Below are 20086 nucleotides of genomic sequence, written 5' to 3'. Positions count from 1 at the left end.
TAAGTTCCCGTTAGATGGTGTATATGTGGGCGCTCAACGGGGAAGACCTCCCTACAACACCGAATACTGGGTCTCTCGGCACACCGTAGGACTCTTATTATGTTCTATACTCTTTTCTCAGCGTTAAAAATGCAAAATACGAAGCCTCCTGTCATATGGTAAAATTGAAGATTATGCTAGCTTTAGTGTACTAATAATCTTAATTTTAATAATGACCGGAGGCGAGTATTTCCCCCCCCTGCTTCGCTGACCACCCTTTCTATTCGTTTGCTTTGCAGATATCAAGTACTAAGGTAGGTTTGCCTCTCACATTGGTGCTTATATGATATGTTCGTACTTCCATTAATATGGAATCCTCATTAGAGTTCTCATTACAACTACTCAGTTATCAGATTATGGTTACTATATTCTCCAATGGGATGTTAGGTGGTACTTTAATTGGAGTTACATGTTCGTGACTATGTCTAAACCTGTCACACATTCTCTTTTCAGTATGATTCGTCTCTGAAGATAATTGGCAGTTCACGTGTAACTATTGGAGATTTTATCCTTCGGATTTGTCTCAACCCTGAACTCTTTTTCGTTGTTCGAATAGAATTCTTTGGAAGTTTGCTCCTTCGCACATGGGAACTTGGAGTTATTATTAGTTTTATTGTTTGCTATCTATTTACTTCTGCTTGTTGTCGCTTTCTGAAAGAGGAAATGATAAGGTCACATTGCCTTGTGTACATCCTGCTCTCCTGTGATTGGTTCTTTTTTCTTTGTGTTTCTTTACTGCTGTATGGAGTTAGTAAAGAGAGATATGCAAAATACTCGCCTCCTGTCATTATTCAAGTTAAGATTATTAGTACACTAAAGCTAGCATAATCTTCAATTATCTGCCATTTCGGAATTATGTCACTTTGTTTATACAGCCATGGTCACACCTCCCTGCATGTGACGTACACAGCCTTCCTAAACACTTCCTGTGAAGAGAGATCCAATGCAGGGCCGGTGCAAGGATTTTTAGCTACACAGGCGTAGATGCATTTTGCCCCCTCCTGCTCCCACCCCTGCAAAAAAAAAAAGTGCATCTTCACCTGTGTGTCTTCAAACCTCCCCTTTGAATTTCTTACTTTCTTACCCCTTAGTGTTTCATATCCTCTCTTTTGAATGTATTACTCTTTTATGCTTTAGTGTATTTTATTCCCTCTTTAGTGTGTCTTACAACCCCTTTTGTCTCTTACCTCCAGCCCCTTTATTTGCCTCTTTCTCCACCACAGTCCCTCTGTGTGGCTCTTTCTCCCAAGCCATGTAGACATAGATATACAGGCAAAATATATACATACTTACACAATCATAGATGCAAACAGGCATTGTTTTTCAGGCACACAATCAAACAAAGTCATACAGGTACACTGACATACAAACACAGACATATTCATGCAGAGACATACAGACACAGAGACATAAAGACATACAGAGACAGTCACACAGAGACATACAGACACAGACAGGCAGAGATATACACACACACCGAGACATACAGGCATACCCAGGGGTGTATCCTGGTTTTGTGCTGCCCTAGGCAGGACAAAACTCAGGCGCCCCCCTGGGCGTTTGGGGGCGGCTTTTTTTGCCGCCCCCTGGAAAATGCCGCCCAAGGCAAATGCCTTGTTTGCCTCGCGGCAAATACGCCCCTGGGCATACCTTATTGTAGAGCCGGCCCTGATCCAATGTTTACACTTCCTTTATTGCACAGTCTGTTGAAAAATCATGTAATTTGAATAAAGGATAAAGCCGAAGCATCTGTTAGGGGGGCTTTGTTTTTTTAGTGACTCCAGAACCCCATCGATGATGTCTTTATTGTCTCACCTGTAGGGTTACAGCGTAACCATGTGGAAATGCACTTTACTAAAACAGAGACATAACTTGTCTACTAGAAGCCAAGTTTGGGGATTATAATATTTCCGATCCCCTGGTCACTCTTGGTTGTGATTGCGTAAGGTATTACAGAGGCTTCCAGGTTGGCAGCTCTGAATCAAAGGGTTTCTTGGCCTTACCATTGTAAATCACAGGCTTATAACGAACAGAGAGAGCCCTGTTATTGTTCACAACCCACAAATTAGGTTACTGGAGTAAACAGCCTTAGTCAATGTTCCCTGTAAGAACTTTAGCAAAAACACCATAATACCACACCCCACAGTTTTTATAGCAACAAAAGATACTTCTTTTAAACTGCATTGTGTGTTTTCCGTAGATTATTTTTTAATTATTTCAGTGTCGGAGATTAGCAAAAGCAAATTCAGGGAACAGTGGTTTTAGCATCTCAAGGCTCAGTTTGAGAATTAGAATGTTCGATAATCACTAATGTGAGCTGGAGGTGATTTGGTGGAATCTTATTGCACCCACTGAGCACAATTGGAAGTTGATTGACTTCTGAAACAAGCAGTTATACCCTGGTATAACTAATTTAAAGGAACAGTATAGCATTAGGAATACAGATATATATTCCTACCGCTATACAGTCCTAGTCACAGATTGAAAAAGACCAGCACTGTCTGGGTTAAAAAGTTGTTAACATATGATGCTATAGTGGAAGGAATTCAAAGCTGTATTCCTGGCACTATCGCCTACCCTGCCTCCCCCTTCCGTGCACCTCCCCCTCTCCCCTGGACACTGGACACAGATTACTTCAATTAGCTGACGTAGTTTGGGGTGCCTATAGTGCCCCTTTAACTTTTCTCCCTCACTGCGCTGGTTTTTCCCAGGAAACTCTGCCTTCAAATCTGAGTTCGTCAATTTTGGGGAGGCTAGTGAGCATGCGCGGCAAAATGAAGAATTGGGCCAATCAGATGGTCTCTCCTCTGAGAACATTTGATTGAAATAGAAGAGGTTTAATCTGCTATTTCATGGAAGTGCCCCAAATAGCTGTCATGTTCACAGTCACTAGAGACAAGGTAACACTACAAAGACAACATTGCCATTCCTGCAGAACAGCCATCTATTTAGCTGCAGGGTTAAAATGGGGGTCACGTGGCACTCAGATCACTTTATTGAGATGAAGAAGTCTGGGTGCCTATAGTGTTCTTTTAATACATTTTCATGCAACAGTCATTTACATAATATACATTGATACATCCAGTGGCAGAACTAACATAGAGAGGGCCCTGGTCCAAGAATTTCTTTGTGCCTCCCATCGCATGGTTGGCCAAAGGATAGATCCCCATCGTTGTACAAGTCCCACAATGCTTTGCCAGCTGGGAATCTACCATTTTCCAATCCGTGCAGGGTTGTATTTAGCACTGAGCAAACACACCCCTACATTCAAAAGCAAGCACTACACACAAGTACACCACTGCTTTCAAATGGCACATAAAATTGAACATAAAAACACCTCTACATTCAGACACATACTTCACACAAAAACAAGCTTACATTCAAACACACACTGACACACATGTAGAGGCACATATACAAACACTGACATACATACAGATACACAAACATGCAGAAACACATACGGACACACATGCAGATACAAAAAGAGATACACACATTGACACATGCAGATACATAGATACAAACACTGACATAGATAAACAGACACACATGAAGATACAAAGACAAACAGATACAAACACAAACACACATCCAGATACAGAGACACACTGAAATACACATTGAAACGCATCCAGGTACACAGATACACAGACACACTGAAACACACACAGATACACATGCAAATACATTGATACAAACACTGAAATACACACAGACACATAGCAACACACACTGACATACATGTAGATACACAAACACACATATAGACACATTGAAAAACATACACATACACAGTGACACACATGTGGATACAGAGACACACAGATACAAACACTGACACACATACAGATACACAGACACATAGAAACATACACCAACACAAATGCAGATACACACACAGATGCACATAGACACACACAATGACATACAAACAGACACATCCTGATCATCTTTTAGCTAACCTCCTGTTTCCTACCTTATGGGTGCAGGATTGTGGCTTCTGGCTAAGGTTGCTGGGAGTCAGTTCACACACCCCCTTTCTCACTATACTATGAACTATTGCTAGATACAACTATCCATAATATATATTACTTTTAAAAAATTGGACACTCTAAGTACCAGGACATCTGCAGCCTGTGGAAATGGTGCAAAAAGTTTTTTCGGAACCCCCTGACAATTTTCAATAACTCAGAAGTGAAACATTGGATGGGACCAGGGAGTTGGCGCTAAAAGGCATGGAACCCAAAGATTCCTTGCATCATAATAAGGTGTAGTGGTTATGGTATTTAGATTGTCCTTTTAATTACCGGAAGATTCTTCCCAATTTCAAAGGGGTCTCCTATGCACTGGAGAAAACTGAGAGGCTACTGTAAACCCCAGTTTTGGTTTCTGACCCAAGAGTAGAAACACTACTCAAAACATAGTGTCAGGATCGGGACAGGGATCCAACACGCAGAGTACAAACAGGTGGTAGGTACGTATACCGGACCTTAGAATGGCCGGACTTAACGTAAGGAGTAAGCAGAGAATAGTCTAGGAACAAGCCGAGGTCGAGGGAACGAGAGGACAGGTAAGCGAGAGACAAGCCGAGTCAAGGGGTAACAGAGATAAACAGAGTAGTACAAACAAGCCGGGTCAGAACCAAAGAGACAACTAGAATACAAGAGCACTGAGTGACTAGACAGGCTAGAACCACGACAGGGCAATGAGCAGATGCCGAAAGCCTTACTTTATACCTGGTTCTAGAGGGTAATCACGCCCCCGACGAGTCCTGATTAGTGCTCGGGACTTGACTGACAGGTCGTCCCGGGTTGGCGTCATGACGTCGACTATTGAGCGTCGCGTCATATAAGGAAGTGGATCCCTCGCGGTCGGCTTGTAAATGGCCGAGGGAAACGCGAGGAACGGAAGAAACTTCCCCTCTGGGAGGATAAACGTCTAAGTCTCTCACCTCCTCTGAGGTAGAGACTACAGGTACCCTGACACATAGGGATGATGTGGATCATAGATGCAGTTCAACAGGTGTGTGTGTGTGTCTGTGTGTCTGTGTATATATATAAATTATTTTTATTGTTTTTAATAATTATTTATCATTATTATGGTCTTTAATAAAACAAGTATATCTTCAATGTCTGCTCGCTCTCTCAATATGGGATCCACTTATATGTATGGAGATAAGCCAGCAACGCCATGATTGGGTCTATTTATAGCCAGGAATCAGTGCTTCTAGAAACCTGGAGAATATTAGATATTGTTCTTCTGTTCAGACGCAGCAGGCGCTGGGTTTATGCCTTGTATCGCTGCATGCTTGGTCGGGTGATAGCCTTCTCTGTCACATTGACATTTTATGAAAGACTTGGCTCTTGCTGGCTCATCTCCATTATCAGCTTCAAATATCTCCATGTGCAAAGCATGCCATCAGATTTTATCCCGGAATACGTAATTAAACTAATGATTATTGCTTATTTCGCTTCCAAGGGAAAAATACAGTGAGTTTTAATACAGTGGAGCTTTGTGATACACTTACATATATTTCATATTGCTGTGAGTTTTAATACAGTGGAGCTTGATTGGAGTTTTGTAATACTCTCAACCACAAGTATATTATGGTGTTTTATTGCTATGGAGCTCTGTGATACACTCACACACATCATAATATTGTAAGTTTTATTGACGTGGAGCTCTGCGATAAACTCATACACAGCATGTTTCTATGAGTTGTATTGATGTGGAGCTCTGTGACACACTCACACACTGCTGGGAGTTTTGTTGCTGTGGAGCTCTGTGATACACTCACACACATCATAATATTGTAAGTTTTATTGACGTGGAGCACTGCGATAAACTCATACACAGCATGTTTCTATGAGTTGTATTGATGTGGAGCTCGGTGACAAACTCATACACACTGCTGGGAGTTTTGTTGCTGTGGAGCTCTGTGATACACTCATACTCACTGCTGTAAGTATTATTGCTGTGGAACTCTGTGATACACTCATACACATAATAATGTGAGTTTTAATTGCTATGGAGCTCTGTGATACACACATCATAATATTGTAAGTTTTATTGACGTTGAGCTTTGCGATAAACTCATACACAGCATGTTTCTATGAGTTGTATTGATGTGGAGCTCTGTGACACACTCATACACACTGCTGTAAGTATTATTGCTGTGGAGCTCTGTGATACACTCATACACATAATAATGTGAGATGTATTTGCTGTGGAGCTCTGTGATACACTCATACGCTGCACATTCTAAGATCCTAGAAATCCAAAGAAAGTCTGTGCTGCCCAAAAAAAAAAAAAAAACCCTGCAAAAAAGGATGACCAGGGAAGTACTAAATTGAATTACACGACAAACCATAATGCACATTTATGTAGGAAAGAAACGTGGTATATTTTTGACATTGATGAATAGAGTTTTATAGGTGTGATTTATCATGGGTAAACGGGAGCACTCACAGGGGAATGGTGAGAAAATATTCTAATATTACTGGATAAAGATAATATTTCATCTTCCTTGACAAGCTGGGTAGTGATTCCGTACGTCTGATTTCTCTGTTGATTCTCCTTTCTATCTCCAAAATCTAAGGGACTCCATTTTTTTTTTTTTTTTTTTTGACAGAGCATCCAATAACACACATCAGGTTATTCACAAAAATGTGAATGGGAATTTAAAATGAATTTAAATCATTTTGGCAAAAATGGTCAGACTGGGAAAATAGTTCTAGATTTTCGATTTAACTATTATAGCCTTAAATCTGAAATTCACTTTAAATTCTTGACAATTCACACAAATAACCCTAATAAAATTTGAAAAAATAGCCAAGCTAGTGGATAGCTCTGATGTCTTCTAAAAATTAACCACATTTTGGAGTGGCTCTGTCACTGTCTGGCGTATTTGCATAATTTGTAAAGATGCTTATCTGTGACATTGCCGCTAGGGGTCCGGTGGCCATGGGGGGCAGAGAAAGGTAAGCTATACTTACCCGATTCAGTCCTTCGTGGGCGCCACCATGATCTTCTGTCTGGTCCTCTCACTCATGCGCCAAGACATTGAGCATTGAGCATTGAGCTTTTATCTCTACATCTGTCGTTGGTGGTATCTCCACCTAGTGTCCGGTGGAGGAAAATACTGAGACAATGTTGTCCCCACTTTGTCTCAATATATCTTTTGGCTGGGTTGGAATGTCAGTGAAATTCCAACATGGTCAATGAGTATTCTATCTATATTATTATGTCTATATGAAATACTATTTTTGTTTATGGGGATGACAGATACGCCTTAAATAAATAGATATTTATGTAATATTATTATTTATAAAGTGGCAAACATCTTGACCTGTCCTACCTAATGCAACAGAGAAATCTAGATGAAAAAGCCAAAGCAAAAAAAAAACCTGCCTGAGAGCCCAATTACACCAGATTATGGTCTAGTTAAATTAAATGTAAAATGAGAGCTTGTGCATGGGCTGATGACACTTAATTTCAATGTTCTCCAGGCCTGGACTTGCCCACTGGTCCTGCATGTAGGGGCTGGCCAGAGAGGCTGCACAGTCCAAGTGTGTCTAATGATAAGCTCGCGCTGTGCTGCTGGAGGACAGAGTTCCCTTCAGGTCGGATATCAGGGAATTAAATCGGGATAGTGGGACCGGACTCCGAAATCGGGCCTGTTCTGTCAAAAGCAGGACTATCAGTGGCCCTGTATAAAGTCACACCTTACGACTAAAGCAGTCTACATCTGGCCACCCTATGTATGCACCATGTGAGGAGAATCATCAAAGTAGAGATCTGTGAGGGCATTCACTTATATTTGGCCATTAGGCATTACAGCTGCTTAAGATAGTACACTGCGGAATACAGCCTCACATAGGTGGGAGCTATGTCATGACAATGGGGGGAGCGGTTTGTATGCCTAGTTGACCGTCAGCCATGCCTTCTTGTCCCCCCCAGGGCTGCCCACGAACAGAGAGCACTGCTAAAATTATTTTGTATATTCTGCGCATTGCGCCAGATCAACAGGTAGCCCAATCAGCATTGCACATACATACATACAGCTTGCTACTGAAGAGCTCAGGCGTACATTTTTTGTCCTCTTACCTGGGACCCACCAGTTGCCGAAACCTCCTACAATGTCAGCTGGACCAGTATCTGTCTTCTGCAGAGCTGCCGAAAATCCAGATTCTGATCCTTCTGTACATTCACTGGCTGAATTCTCTCAGCCAATGAAATGAAGAGTATGGAATATACACAGAATTAACATTAACCAGTCCAGAACTCTCTTTCTGGGCTGGCTAATAGAAGCTGCCAGAAGTACAAATCCAATTCAAAATACCTTAGTATGTGCAGCTTAACGTTTCATATTAAAACTGCGCATGCAGGGTCCTTGCACTACAACCACTTCAAAACGCAAAAGTGATCATGGTCCTTGGAATAACCCTTACAAAAATTTTTTTTTTACTTTCCCTCTCTTGTGATAATTTTTGCAGATATATTTTGTTTTCTGACTTTCCACTTCCAATATCTTAGTGTGGGAATTAGCTTATTTGATGCGTCTTTTTTAAGAGCCGGTATCCTTCTGCATACCATGTCTCTTGGAAGTCCCTTATACACTAAAACTCCTAATTAACATATATATTAGATTCTGGGAAATATGGAAGAATGGGGTGGAGGGAGAGGAGAGCTCGGGTTGAAGCATTTGAAGCCGGAGCGATTGTTTCATTTCGCTAATAAATAAAGATCCATGGTGGGTAATCTTTTTTGATGGGTCATGTTTTGCATTATCATTACTGTTGCTTAGCAACAGGGTGAAAGGATGCAAGGAAGGGTACAATGTCATACCTAGGGATGGGGTGGGGGGGGGGGGAAGCTTTCTAATGAGAGTCGTGTCAACATCATTTGACAAAACTAATCAGCCTAATATGGAGGAGAGTCATTGATCTCCGACTGAGCTGAATGTGTTTTTTCCATTACTATTCCATGCTCTAAGCTCAGACTTTGTTGCTTTGGAAGTCATGTCAACAAAACCTTTATCATCTAAATCTAAAGTAAGACGTAAAAAATAAACTAAATATATTGGGGTTTATTCAGTAAACAGTGATTGGGTTGGAGAAAATCCTCTTACTCTCATTGAGTGAGCGTCATATTAACAACGAGGGCCCCCTTCTTTTTACATGCAGTGCACCCTTCTCAGATCAACGCTTAATGTACCTCTGCCAAAAACATATTGTCCCCCGGCATTGAAAAGGTTACAAAAAAAAAACCTTAAAGGGACACCCCTAATGCACTTTAGCTTGCTGAAATTTCTGTGTAAAGAGTGTGTCCTGTTTTTTTCATTTTGACAGTTTTATAAATTAACCTGGTTATACCCCCTGGCTGTGAATAAAACAATGATCCTGTCACATCCTGGTTAGGTTAGGCCGCATCTAACAGGGAGACAGCCAGTGGCGGATCCGGGGGGGGGGGGCAACGGGGCAATTGCCCCCCCCTGAGAAAACCGGTGGTCTCCCTCTCCCCTGCCAGCACATGCAGGTGCTAGCCCTGCAATGTGCCTGTGGACCGGAGGGGAGATCAGAGAGGGAGACAGCCAGTGGCGGATCCGGGGGGGGGGCAACGGGGCAATTGCCCCCCCCTGAGAAAACCGGTGGTCTCCCTCTCCCCTGCCAGCACATGCAGGTGCTAGCCCTGCAATGTGCCTGTGGACCGGAGGGGAGATCAGAGATCTCCCTCCCCGGTCCGCAGGCACTAAGCTGGCAGCCGGCAGGGAGGGAGAGAGGACCCGGGAGCTCTGCCTGCAGCTCCTCTGGGTCCTACTCTCGCGAGCATGGAGCGTTGCCGCGGTTACCATGGCAACGCTCCAAATCTCGCGAGAGTGAACTCTAGCCCTGAAGCGCGGGCTAGAGTTCACTCTCCTTACTGGACCACCAGGGATTCCCCACCAGACCACCAGGGACTAAGAAGTGTCCCCCCTCCTCCCAGTAAAGGTAAGAAGGGAGGGGGGGGGACATAAATATATATTTTAATTAAATAAAAATATATATATATTGTAAAAAAAGCCCCCCTACCCTTATCACACACACACACACATTGCCCCCCATACACACACATTGCCCCCCATACTGCACCCATACACACACACTGCCCCCCATACTGCCCCATACACACACACACTGCTTCATACACACATACTGTCCCTCAATACACACATACTGCCCCTATACACACACACTGCCCCCATACACACACACACACTGCCCCCATACACACATACTGCCCCCCATACACATACTGCTCCCATACACACATACTACCCCCATACACACACACTGCCCCCATACACACATACTGCCCCCCATACACACATACTGCCCCCCATACACACATACTGCCCCCCATACACACATACTGCCTCCCATACACACATACTGCTCCCCATACACACATACTGCCCCCCATTAACACATACTGCCCCCATACACACATATTGCCCCCCATACACATACTGCTCCCATACACACATACTGCTCCCCATACACACATACTGCTCCCCATACACACATACAGCCTCCATACACACATACTGCCCCCATACACACATACTGCCCCATATACACATACTGCCCCCCACACACATACTGCCCCCCATACACACATACTGCCCCCATTCACACATACTGCCCCCATTCACACATACTACCCCCATACATACATACTACCCCCCATACACACATACTGCCCCATATACACACATTGCCCCCCATACTGCCCCCATACACACACACTGCCCCCATACACACATACTGCCCCCATACACACATACTGCCCCCATACACACATACTGCCCCCATACACACATACTGCCCCCCATACACACATACTGCCCCCCATACACACATACTGCCCCCATACACACACACTGCCCCATACACACACACTGCCCCATACACACACACTGCCCCATACACACACTGCTCCACATACACATACTGCTCCCCATACACACACTGCCCCCCATACACACACTGCCCCCATACACACATACTGCCCCCCATACATACATACATACTGCTCCTCCATACATACACACTCTACACACACACTGCTCCCCATACACTGCCGCCCCATACACACACATTGCCCACACTAACACATACACTGCAACTGTTACACACACATACTGTCCCACACATACACTGCATCCCTGACATACACTGCCGCCCTCACTCACACACTACAACCTTCACACACACACACTGCTCACACACTGTCCCCCTCACACACACATACACACACACACTGCACCCCTTACACATTGCACCACTCACACACACCACTGCTCCTATGCCCTACTACAGCCCCATTTCCCAGCAGACCTCAGGTAAGTTGTCAAACTGTTCTTAAACGGTTTGACTACTTACTCTGGGAGGGGGTCCCGGCACTATTGACACCAAAACCACTACACTGAGCTGTAGTGGTTATTGTGTCTGGATTATTTCTTTAAATAATCTACAAGTGCCCCACCCGAGATCAGGCTCTGGATCCGCCACTGGAGACAGCCTCGCGCTGGGGGGTCCATCAGGTGGCCATCAGCATATACGGTCTCCAGTACTGCGTACAATACTCCAAGTGAGGTCTCACCAGTGCTTCAATGGCATGAGCACTTCCCTCATGCTGCTAGCATTTCCTGCTGCTCTATTACATTGTCTGCCTACCTTTAAGTCATCTGAAATAATTACTCCTAAATCACTTTCGTCAGATGTTGAGGTTAGGACTCTATCAAATATTCTGTACTCTGCCCTTGGGTTTTTACGTCCAAGATGCATTATCTCGCACCTATCCACATTAAATGTCAGCTGCCACAACATTTTTCTAGTTTACCTAAATCATTTGCCATTTGGCTTATCCCTCCTGGAGGGATCAACCGTGGATATCAACCCTGTTACATATCTTAGTAGCAGACCTTCTGCAATATCACTAATAAAAATATTAAAGAGAATGGGTCCAAGTACAGATCCCTGAGGTACCCCAATGGTGACAAGACCATGCTTCGCATATACTCCATTGACTACAACCCTCTGTCTGGCCTGTCACTCAGCCACTGCCTAACCCATTCAACAATATTGGAATCTAAACTTAAAGATTGCAGTTTATTGATAAACCTTCCATGTGCAACAGTGTGCAACAGTGCCAAGCAGACTGAAGTGTTACTGGTGCTTAGAGTTTAACTTTAAAAAAACACCTGGAGAGCCTCAGCTGCTCTAGACCAGGGGTCCGGCCCGCCAGCGTCCTGAACCCGGCCCAAGCATTTAGGGCCACCTACATATGTATGTATGTACGTATGTCAGTGTTTGTATGTATCTATTTGTATGTATGTCAGTATGTGTGTGTGTATGTATGTGTTTGTATGTATGTATGTCTGTGTTTGTATGTATGTCTGTCTGTGTGTATGTATGTCAGTATGTGTATGTATGTATGTGTGTGTGTGTATGTATGTCAGTATGTATATATGTCTGTGTGTGTATGTATGTATGTATGTATGTCTGTATGTATTTCAGTATGTATGTATGTCAGTATGTGTGCCTGTGTGTGTATGTATGTATGTATGTCAGTATGTGTCTATATGTATGTATGTATGTTTGTATGTCAGTGTGTGTGTATTTCAGTATGTATTTAGGTCTGTGTGTGTATGTATGTGTATGTATGTCAGTATGTGTTTGTATGTATGTCTGTCTGTATGTATTTCAGTATGTGTGTATGTATTTGTCAGTATGTGTCTGTCTGTGTGTATGTATGTATGTCAGTATGTGTCTATATGTATGTATGTATGTTTGTATGTCAGTGTGTGTATGTATGTATGTCAGTCAGTGTGTGTGTGTGTATGTATGTATGTCTGTCTGTGTGTATGTATTTCAGTATGTATGTATGTATGTCAGTATGTATATGTTTGTATGAATGTCAGTATGTGTATGTCTGGCAGTATGTATGTACGTGTATGTATATGTCTGTCTGTCTATGTATTTCAGTATTTATGTATGTCCTTATGCGTGTTTGTGTCTGTCTGTATGTATGTTAGTATGTGTCTGTTTCAGTATGTATAGGAATTTGTTCACATTTTTTTTAAAACTATAGTCCGGCACCCAACAGTGTCTGAGGGACAGTGAACTAGCCCACTGTTTAAAAAGTTTGAGGACACCTGCTCTAGACTATTACATGTTATTTAACAATTAAGGTGATAATGTATTAAACTTTGCAGTCAGTAAAAAAAATCCCATCACTTACAAAAGGTATATAGTAAGAAGCACATCTAGAGATCTCTAGATTGTAAGCTCCTTTGAGCCAGGCCCTTGTACTTCTTGTTTCTATTTACCATAACTTAATAGAGTAGTAGCTTATTCCATTGTGTCAGTATATTTGTAAGTGTTGTACATTAGAGTGTGGACATAAACCATAATTTGAGTTTGAAGCAGTAATTATGCATTCTCGTGCGGTTGAAAGATTATGTAACATTAGCCTTAGCGCAGGATGATGTTGAAACGCAGAATGAAGTTTAACAATTAAAAAGTACTCAGTAGAAAGAAGATTTGGAAAATGTATCCGGCATAGTTACGAGGTCAATCAATTGTCTGGAGAAGTGAAACTCTATAAATGATTGAGCCATATATGTCAAAATCTGTTAGAAGTTCAATATATTATATGACAATCCAGTATTTATTTATTTTTTAGAAGGCAAAAAAACTATTCTTGCAGAAATTCTAGAAAAAAAGCAGATCTTATGGTTTATAAAGGATTTGAACACTGAACGGTAAAGTTTAGACCAAACTAGGTGCTCTGTAAATATTCACCAATTCAACTTTTTTTTTTACATTTTGCTAATTTGACCTAAATTTTGCAATTCGATCTTTGGTTCTGCACCATTCAGTATTTTTGTGGCTAAACCCTTTAGTCTCTAAACCATCGTTATTACATTCAGCATCTGAGCGTATGGGGAATTGTGTGAATGGTGAATTAAAGACTGGAATACAGATAAAGTGGTCTGGGTGTGTTCCTTTAAAAGTATCATAGACAGTAGATGATAGAAGTCCAAAATAACTGAACTGAAAAACTTCTCTAAGTGAGCTAGGCTACCAGTTCGACTACTTTGGTTTTCAAGTTGAAAGTTACTTTGAATTCCCAACAATTGTAATTGTTAACCCTGGTCGAGACACTTGAGTTTCCGAAACACCATCCCTTCTTCCCCATCCTTTCACCTTCCCTCCCCCTTTTCCTTTCATATCCTTTTTACCGCCTTCTCTATGAGATTTGTGCACGAATGCATTTCAACTATTACGAACGAATCAATGCCTTTTAATTTGCGCATGAACAAATTGATCTGCTCAGCATTTACCTGTGGAGTCATATTCACTATTTTCTATAATTAATCCCCTGAATTTTCACCCTTAATATTTCCCTTCTTCCCCCGTATCCTGTCCAATACTACCTAAATGTCTACAGACCAGATTTAAAGCGGCACTGTCATTCATCTACCAGACTGTCTGTTCATCTGTGAATCAAACTGTCTATCTGTCTTCTCCTGTTAAAGCCACCCTGAAAAAAATAGTATTTCATAAAGATAGATTCTTTATGAAATAGTCATTTTGATTGTGTTTGAATTTCACTGAAAATCCCACCCAGTAAAGAGATATACAGAGACAAAATATAGACTACTTTATCTTTGTAGTTCTCTTCCGCCTGACTCTAAAAGTCAATCCTGACAGCTATTACGAGTAGGGACCCTCCATAGACCTCAATGCTGCACACTCACGCATGCGCAAGAGTACAGCAGTGGCCGAACAAGATGGCCTGCTCCCTCGTCCACCGGACCTCCAGTGGTGATGTCACCGTCGGGGGACTTTGCAAATTCAGCGTCGCTTTAATTTGTTTTCAGCTGCAGTAATAAAGTGTATTTTTTTACAAAGATTTATCAAGCTACAGAATGAACAGCGAATTCAAAGGAGGAGACCAGGTGCATTCATGTCGTTGATTATCCCTTTGCTGCCGGGAGAAAAAAAAGGCAGTGAAAATATATGATTAAAATATGTTAAAGTGAGGAAGCTGCTTGTAGAATGTTAACACATGATAGTATTGGTGATGAGCAGTGATTAAAGGAATAGTCATAATTTACTATTAAAAATAAAAGATGATGTGTATTATGGCGTCTGTATGTATTATTTTATAATGCACTTATATAAAGAAATATATATTTTCGGAGTATATCCTGCCTTACACTTGCTCCAAAGAAGCAGCCATCTTTAATACCTCTTTGGTCAGAAATACCTCTCATCCAACCAAAGACTGTAGAGGAAACTGAGAGCTTGTGCGTGTTTATTCTAGCATCAAGTGCGAGCAGCGGGCATATAAAAAAAAAATGCATTTTGCCATAATTAGAAAAATGCAAGTAAAATTAAATCTGTTGCATCTCTTCCATCTGCCTCTTTGTTCCTTTTTACAAGAAATGAAGCAAAGAGTGCTGTTTTTCGGCAAAGGTGGAGAAACCCTGCCACGAATTAGACACTGGCTCCAGTTATACGTCACGTATACGGCATGTTTATGTACGGGAGGCAGGAAGGGGTGACAAATGACCCAGCCATGTGTCTGCTCGTTAAAAAGAATCCATACACTGAAAATTGCATTCCCCTGGGATAAGGCAGAAAGGCAATTCAATTACGTACCACCAGCAACCTCTACCTCTCCTTTATTAATTCCATAATGATTAAATATTGGATTTAAAACCCAATCTCTGGGGTTGCCAAGGCCGGCAGCACATGGTTGTGGGGCGAGATATTTTACTCTTCAAAAACCCTTTCCTATCCTCGTACAGGCATGACCAGGTTCATTTAGGACCCCCCGTTAGCGAGACGTTCATTGGTTCTCATCGGAGAGATGCGACAAACTGCTGTGGCTGCGAGAAGCGAGGAGTCTCCCCTGCAGTGATGAGATGGCGCACTACAATACGTGCTCATTTCATCAATGCAATTTGTTTAGATTTTTTTCTATTTTGCCAAGGATAGCTGAAACTCTGTAGAAGGTTTTTGGACCACTAGTTATGTATACTGATGAAGCGTTTTTGTTCCAGCTCTGTCTCGGAGGATCTGGGCTGCCGACGGGGTGAATTTAGCAGGAAACACTATGGGTCTGTGGAGCTGGTGAGTTAAATCATTTATATCCTTTTACAAAACCTTGCTCAATGACAGTATTGATTGCAGTTTTAACGGCTAGCTAGAGAGAAGGAAAAATAAAGGAAATAAATAAAACCTCTCTCTTTGTATATTGAAACATGTATATAGCGTGTTGTATATCTTTGTATATTTTAAAAAATATTTTTATGACTTCATGCATTTTGTTTATGATTGTTATGTATTTTTTTTTAAAGATTTTTTTTTTTTACTCTAAATGAATATTCCATATTGTTGTTTTTTTGGGGTCTCATCATCAAGCTACACGTTTCCTTATTATTTGTTTTCCTGAAGGTATGATGTATTAAATAGCAGCCAGTCACAAACTTGTTTTGAAAATCCAGAGTATTGCTCTGTTTGTTTTTTAATCTTTTTCCATTTTTACCATGTAACTGCTTCAAATGTTGTTTGTATTGTATACAATACCATTATGTGTGCATGTAGCTTGTATCACTGTTACCTCCTATATGCTAATAGGGGCTAAAGGAGAGGCAGATGTTGTGTTGTGCTTCAGAGGGTTACTCAAAGGGTTTATAATTTATATATATATATGATTTTCTTTGTTGTGGTCTGGTAAGGAGTCTTGGGCTATCTAAATTGTCCCTGCAATTCTGCCCAGAAGTAGCATTTAGTAGGTGTAAACATGTATTTTATAGCAAGATTTTTGGTAAATAAATATTGTATCGTAATGTGACCCCTGACATAAAATGACAGTGCCCCGGGTGGACAATTTTATAGATGAGCCCCCGTCATGTTTGAAGGATGCGAAAAAGCTGAATGCCCTTAGCTAATTATAAAATGAATGAGTCTTTATTTTTCTTAATGATATAACTCTATACATCCCAAGCATTCTTAATTTCCTTTATTTTTGTTACTACCCCACTGTTAGGCTTTTCCAGGTATCTACTACCTCTTCTGTAACATAATATTTTGTCACCTTGCCTCTCCACATTTCCACCCAGGAATGTCAAAATATGCATCTTATTTTAGGTGGCAGAGCAGGTGCACAGCCTGGTTTTAGCTGATATTTAATTGTTAATTATGAACAACGTTATAGCAGAGATGGTTAAAAGGTAGATCCAGCTGTTTCAATCATATAACTTTCATGACTCTGTAAGCCTTAAAGGTTTTGCAACAGCTGTGTTGACATGCAAGATGCAAGTTGTGAACAGCACTTAATAAATTTCTTGTTTAAAAATGTGTAAAAATTAATTGCTGCGTGTGAATCCCGTCAGCCGTTTAACCCTTTTTAAAAGAAAAAAACTGTATAGATACTCGGTGGTGTCTTAAATTACAAATAAAAAAGAAATTCTAAATTTTTTATAAAAAGTCAAAGAAGAAAAAAATGATAAATCACTGTCCCATATAGGATTCATTTACTAAACTGGAAACTGCAGAAAATTTACATAGAAACATCAAATTTAAAGGGACACTATAGTCACCTGAACAACTTTAGCTTAATGAAGCAGTTTTGGTGTATAGAACATGCCCCTGCAGCCTCACTGCTCAATCCTCTGCCATTTAGGAGTTAAACCCTTTGTTTATGAAACCTAGTCACACCTCCCTGCATGTGACTTGCTCAACCTTCCATAAACACTTCCTGTAAAGAGAGCCCTATTTAGGCTTTCTTTATTGCAAGTTCTGTTTAATTAAGATTGTCTTATCCCCTGCTATGTTAATAGCTTGCTAAACCCTGCAAGAGCCTCCTGTATGTGATTAAAGTTCAATTTAGAGATTGAGATACAATTATTTACGGTAAATTTCATTTGTTTGAAAGTGAAACCAGTTTTTTTTTCATGCAGGGGAGGTGTGGCTAGGGCTGCATAAACAGAAACAAAGTGATTTAACTCCTAAATGACAGTGAATTGAGCAGTGAAATTTCAGGGGAATGATCTATACACTAAAATTGCTTTATTTAGCTAAAGTAATTTAGGTGACTATAGTGTTCCTTTAAATGTACAAATTCAATGTTAATTCTTACCATTTCCCGGCTTGGTGAATAGCCCATGTTTAAATACACCACAGTTTAGGCTGTGGATATAAATGTTGAGGATTTATCTCTTGAATAAACATGAGGAAAGAATATGATCTAGCCCCTCATTAATATTAATGGATTGCGTCAATAAATCTTCATGTTATGATGACAGATAGCAGGATGTGTGAACAGGCGAAAGGTCGGGGAGATTGGATTTGGCGCTGGCTTGTAGACTATTGTTTCAGATATTGAGTTGAAGTTTGCAAATGATGGATGGTGTTCGGGAACGAGAATGAATATTGCATGGAACTTTGTATTCAGCCAATCGGAAACAACAGATTATTCCTGATATCTATATTTAACCCCAGATAACACAGAGAATATGCTGCTGAGTTAAAGTAATCATAATTACGGGCCTCAGTGTTACAATCTAGATCTGAAAAAGAAAGGGTGTATTGGCTTGCGAGGTGGGCCTAATACTGTGCCCATTATAATGCGCCATGGAATATGGTATGCTTTTTAAGTAAAATAATAAAATAGATTGTTTGGAGCCTTGTGGGTCCTGTGGTCTCATGTGGTCTCATGTGTAGTTTAGGTTACAGTTAGTTATACTGGGTGGGTTTATATTATTAAAGGAACACTCCAGGCTCCCACACATGTTAGGTGCACTGTGTAGGTTAGGTTACAGTTAGTTATACTGGGTGGGTTTATATTATTAAAGGGACACTTCAGGCTCCCACACATGTTAGGTGCACTGTGTAGGTTAGGTTACAGTTAGTTATACTGGGTGGGTTTATATTATTAAAGGGACACTCCAGGCTCTCACACATGTTAGGTGCACTGTGTAGGTTAGGTTACAGTTAGTTATACTGGGTGGGTTTATATTATTAAAGGGACACTCCAGGCTCTCACACATGTTAGATGCACTGTGTAGGTTAGGTTACAGTTAGTTATACTGGGTGGGTTTATATTATTAAAGGGACACTCCAGGCTCCCACACACGTTAGATGCACTGTGTAGGTTAGGTTACAGTTAGTTATATTGGGTGGGTTTATATTATTAAAGGGACACTCCAGGCTCCCACACACGTTAGATGCACTGTGTAGGTTAGGTTACAGTTAGTTATACTGGGTGGGTTTATATTATTAAAGGGGCACTCCAGGCTCCCACACACGTTAGATGCACTGTGTAGGTTAGGTTACAGTTAGTTATACTGGGTGGGTTTATATTATTAAAGGGACACTCCAAGCTCCCACATACGTTAGACGCACTGTGTAGCTTAAGTTACAGTTAGTTATACTGGGTGGGTTTATATTATTAAAGGGACAGTAAAGGCTCCCACACACGTTAGGTGCACTGTGTAGGTTAGGTTACATTAGTTATACTGGGTGGGTTTATATTATTAAAGGGACAGTAAAGGCTCTCACACACGTTAGGTGCACTGTGTAGGTTAGGTTACAGTTAGTTATACTGGGTTTGTTTATATTATTAAAGGGACACTCCAGGCTCCCACACACGTTAGGAGCGCTGTGTAGGTTAGGTTACAGTTAGTTATACTGGGTGGGTTTATATTATTAAAGGGACACTTCAGGCTCCCACACATGTTAGGTGCACTGTGTAGGTTAGGTTACAGTTAGTTATACTGGGTGGGTTTATATTATTAAAGGGACACTCCAGGCTCTCACACATGTTAGGTGCACTGTGTAGGTTAGGTTACAGTTAGTTATACTGGGTGGGTTTATATTATTAAAGGGACACTCCAGGCTCTCACACATGTTAGGTGTACTGTGTAGGTTAGGTTACAGTTAGTTATACTGGGTGGGTTTATATTATTAAAGGGACACTCCAGGCT

The 20086-nt window shown here is 41.2% G+C and overlaps 1 protein-coding gene across 5 annotated transcripts in view; it reads left to right on the top strand.

The window, feature by feature from the left end:
- GARNL3 (GTPase activating Rap/RanGAP domain like 3) overlaps window positions 1-20086 on the top strand; it is a 296004-nt gene that overhangs the window by 137514 nt on the left and 138404 nt on the right. For all 5 annotated transcript variants that reach the window (XM_063432805.1, XM_063432806.1, XM_063432803.1 and 2 more), the window contains one exon: window positions 16160-16229. In XM_063432805.1, coding sequence (XP_063288875.1) covers window positions 16160-16229 — 70 coding nt within the window. The remainder of the gene's footprint in view (window positions 1-16159; window positions 16230-20086) is intronic.

The sequence above is a fragment of the Pelobates fuscus genome, chromosome 9, assembly GCF_036172605.1.
Source record: "Pelobates fuscus isolate aPelFus1 chromosome 9, aPelFus1.pri, whole genome shotgun sequence".
In the NCBI taxonomy this organism is placed as follows: domain Eukaryota; kingdom Metazoa; phylum Chordata; class Amphibia; order Anura; family Pelobatidae; genus Pelobates; species Pelobates fuscus.
This window is presented reverse-complemented; position numbering and strand designations above follow the sequence as displayed.